At 37.6% G+C, this 2,500-nt stretch overlaps 1 protein-coding gene across 2 annotated transcripts in view; it reads right to left on the bottom strand.

Moving 5' to 3' along the window:
* Positions 1 to 2,500, bottom strand: part of LOC138049699 (uncharacterized) — a 12,746-nt gene that overhangs the window by 5,686 nt on the left and 4,560 nt on the right. Inside the window, exons 6-9 of one of the 2 annotated variants that reach the window (XM_068896102.1) lie at positions 2,311 to 2,497; positions 2,023 to 2,123; positions 953 to 1,099; positions 341 to 696 (exon numbers count right to left, since the gene is read on the bottom strand). In XM_068896102.1, coding sequence (XP_068752203.1) covers positions 341 to 696; positions 953 to 1,099; positions 2,023 to 2,123; positions 2,311 to 2,497 — 791 coding nt within the window. The remainder of the gene's footprint in view (positions 1 to 340; positions 697 to 952; positions 1,100 to 2,022; positions 2,124 to 2,310; positions 2,498 to 2,500) is intronic. The other variant, XM_068896104.1, reaches the window with a different exon arrangement.

Here is a 2,500-nt window from a genome sequence, read left to right as displayed (position 1 = left end):
TACTAGGTCTGGCCGGTTTAGGCCCATTTGGAAGTCAAAGGGTTGACCAAGGAAAAATTTTAACTACAGCATATACACTGTGGTCAAACCCAGTTCAAGTATCTATCTTAGAGCTTGATTTGTTGTTCTGGCCCCAGTTATTCAAAAGGTGGATAACGCCATCCACCGGGTAAGTCACTATCCGTTGGATAGCCCAATTGGTTTTGCTATGACTTATCCACTGGTTAGTGATTTATCCAGGGCATAACGCTAACTGGGGCCAGGGTACTGGGGTTGTTGAGTTTTGTTACGCGAGACCCAATTCTCATCTTAACATCCCATGTCTGAAAAGTTGAAGTACCTTGAAAAGGTTCAGGGGACGAGATAAAAGGTGCTGAATTAGAACTTGATATCTTTGGGTCACCGTCAGAAATGCTCTGCACGTTTGTCTTGTTCATCACACTGCCCTTTAATCCAAAATCAAGGCCTTTTGGTGTTCCTTGACGACTAAGCTCTGGAAGGTTCATGGGGTTGAACATGATAACTGCTGGCGAGGTCTTCTTGGGTGCGTGAGAATTCTGCAAGGTTACCCTGTTTGTCCTGTTACTGTAAATGTAGGGTACATTGTATGTTGGTTTTTGCCATTTCTCAGTTGTTGCCAGGCTTATTTGTGACCTGATATAAGGCAAAGGGATGAGTATGGGGCGACTGTTGTCCCTGTAACAAAGAAAATACACCAAGTCTGAGAGGATCTTTAAAAAAACTTTGAAAACCTGCGAAAGATACCCATACTCAAATGATTGAAGGTGAAAATTGTATATTAAAGATGATATTTAAATGACCAAATTACATCACCTTCAGTTGATGAAAGCTTCATTAGCACATTTTAAGGATCTTAGACTAGAGAGAATGAACAACTCAAAACAATTTAATGCATAGCTTACTTCACTGGTTCTGTAGTAACACCACTTACTCTTGTTTAAATTCACCATCTGTACTGACAGGCTGCCCAGGACAGTTTTTTTCTTGTTTTCTTTTCTCTGTATCACTTGATCCTATTATTGAAGTATCCTTTTCTTTAGACTCTGGTTTCATAATGTGTTGATTGATTTTTGGACTTCTTAAAATAGAACAGAGAAATGATTATTTTATTATTATTATTATTATTATTATTATTATTATTATTATTATTATTATTATTATTATTATTATTATTAAAAAGAAAACAAAAAGAACTTGGACTGTCTTTCAACTAACCTACTTTGCCTTTCTACATGCTTGACTGACAACTAAGACAATAATGTTGAAGTCTTGACAGAAATAACCTTTAGTTACATGATTTTTGGAGTGGCAGTTTTGTCATTACAGACATACTTGAAATTGTGTGCAACAAGAAAATAGTGGTATAAAAGTTATGGAATAAAAATAATAATGCCCCAAGTTGTAACTAGAAAACAACAAAAATAGTAGCGAAATTGAATTCTTATAATATCAAGGGACAGTGGTTCACGCTTTTGCACTGTTTGAGATACAGAATTTGTAAGGATTCATGCCCACAATTTAACAAAGTGAGAAACAAAGACGCTAAAAAAATCACTTTTGACAGTACTGTTAGGACCACTTCTTTTCAGCAATAGACCAGTTTCATATTCTAACGGTTGGACTGGATCTAACATGAAATGGAGGCTAATGCGGGCAAATCTTTTCAAATGCAAATTAATTTGCTCGTATTAGCCTCCATTTCATGCTACATCCAGTCCAACCATTAGAATACGAAACTGGCCTATTGCCTTCCAGCAGTACATTCAGGCTGAGTTATATAGCTGACTCTAAAGCACCTCGGTTTCCTGGACTATTGCATGGCCATTTTGCTTCTATCCTGCAGCCAGTTAATCTTTACTTGGATGGCCTACTACAGGTGTACATAGTCTTGCTACAGTTTGGTCGGTTTATTTGAGCACAATTTACAGAGATTGGCTCTCTATCTGTACCTAAAAAATGGATGTTCAATAAAATCCATACGAGCGAGCTGAGGCAATATACCTGAGCTGCATTGGTGTAGAGGTGTTAATGTAATGCACAGGTCCTTGTTTTGTGTCTCTTCGACATGGATACAGTAAACTGTACAGGGATTCAGTCTTCCCCTGCAAAAAAGGGAACAGTTTTGTTCAATAGTCTCTTGGAGTTATTGTCATAAGAATCATTATTAATTCTCAGCATCTGATATTCCACATAACCAGCAGATCTTGAAAGGACTGGCAAATTATTGTTGGTTTAATCTTTTCAATTTCTAACCTTTTTCTTAACAGGTTCATGTATTCACTCACTCACTTGACAAACACGTTGGTACACTTCTTCTATCCCTGCCAGCTCAGCTTGAATACTTTCCTTTTCAACATCTGATATAATTTTAATGTTGTTGGCTTTCATTTCCCCCACACAGTGTGAAGGAGGCGCAACCTCATCTTCAAGATAACTGTCCAAAGGTCTGTTGGGAGGTGTGGAATAAACTGCCCTTCTG

This window comes from Montipora capricornis, chromosome 5 (genome assembly GCF_036669925.1).
Source record: "Montipora capricornis isolate CH-2021 chromosome 5, ASM3666992v2, whole genome shotgun sequence".
NCBI lineage: Eukaryota > Metazoa > Cnidaria > Anthozoa > Scleractinia > Acroporidae > Montipora > Montipora capricornis.
The sequence above is the reverse complement of the archived record's forward strand: the minus strand, read 5'-3'. Positions and strand labels throughout refer to the sequence as shown.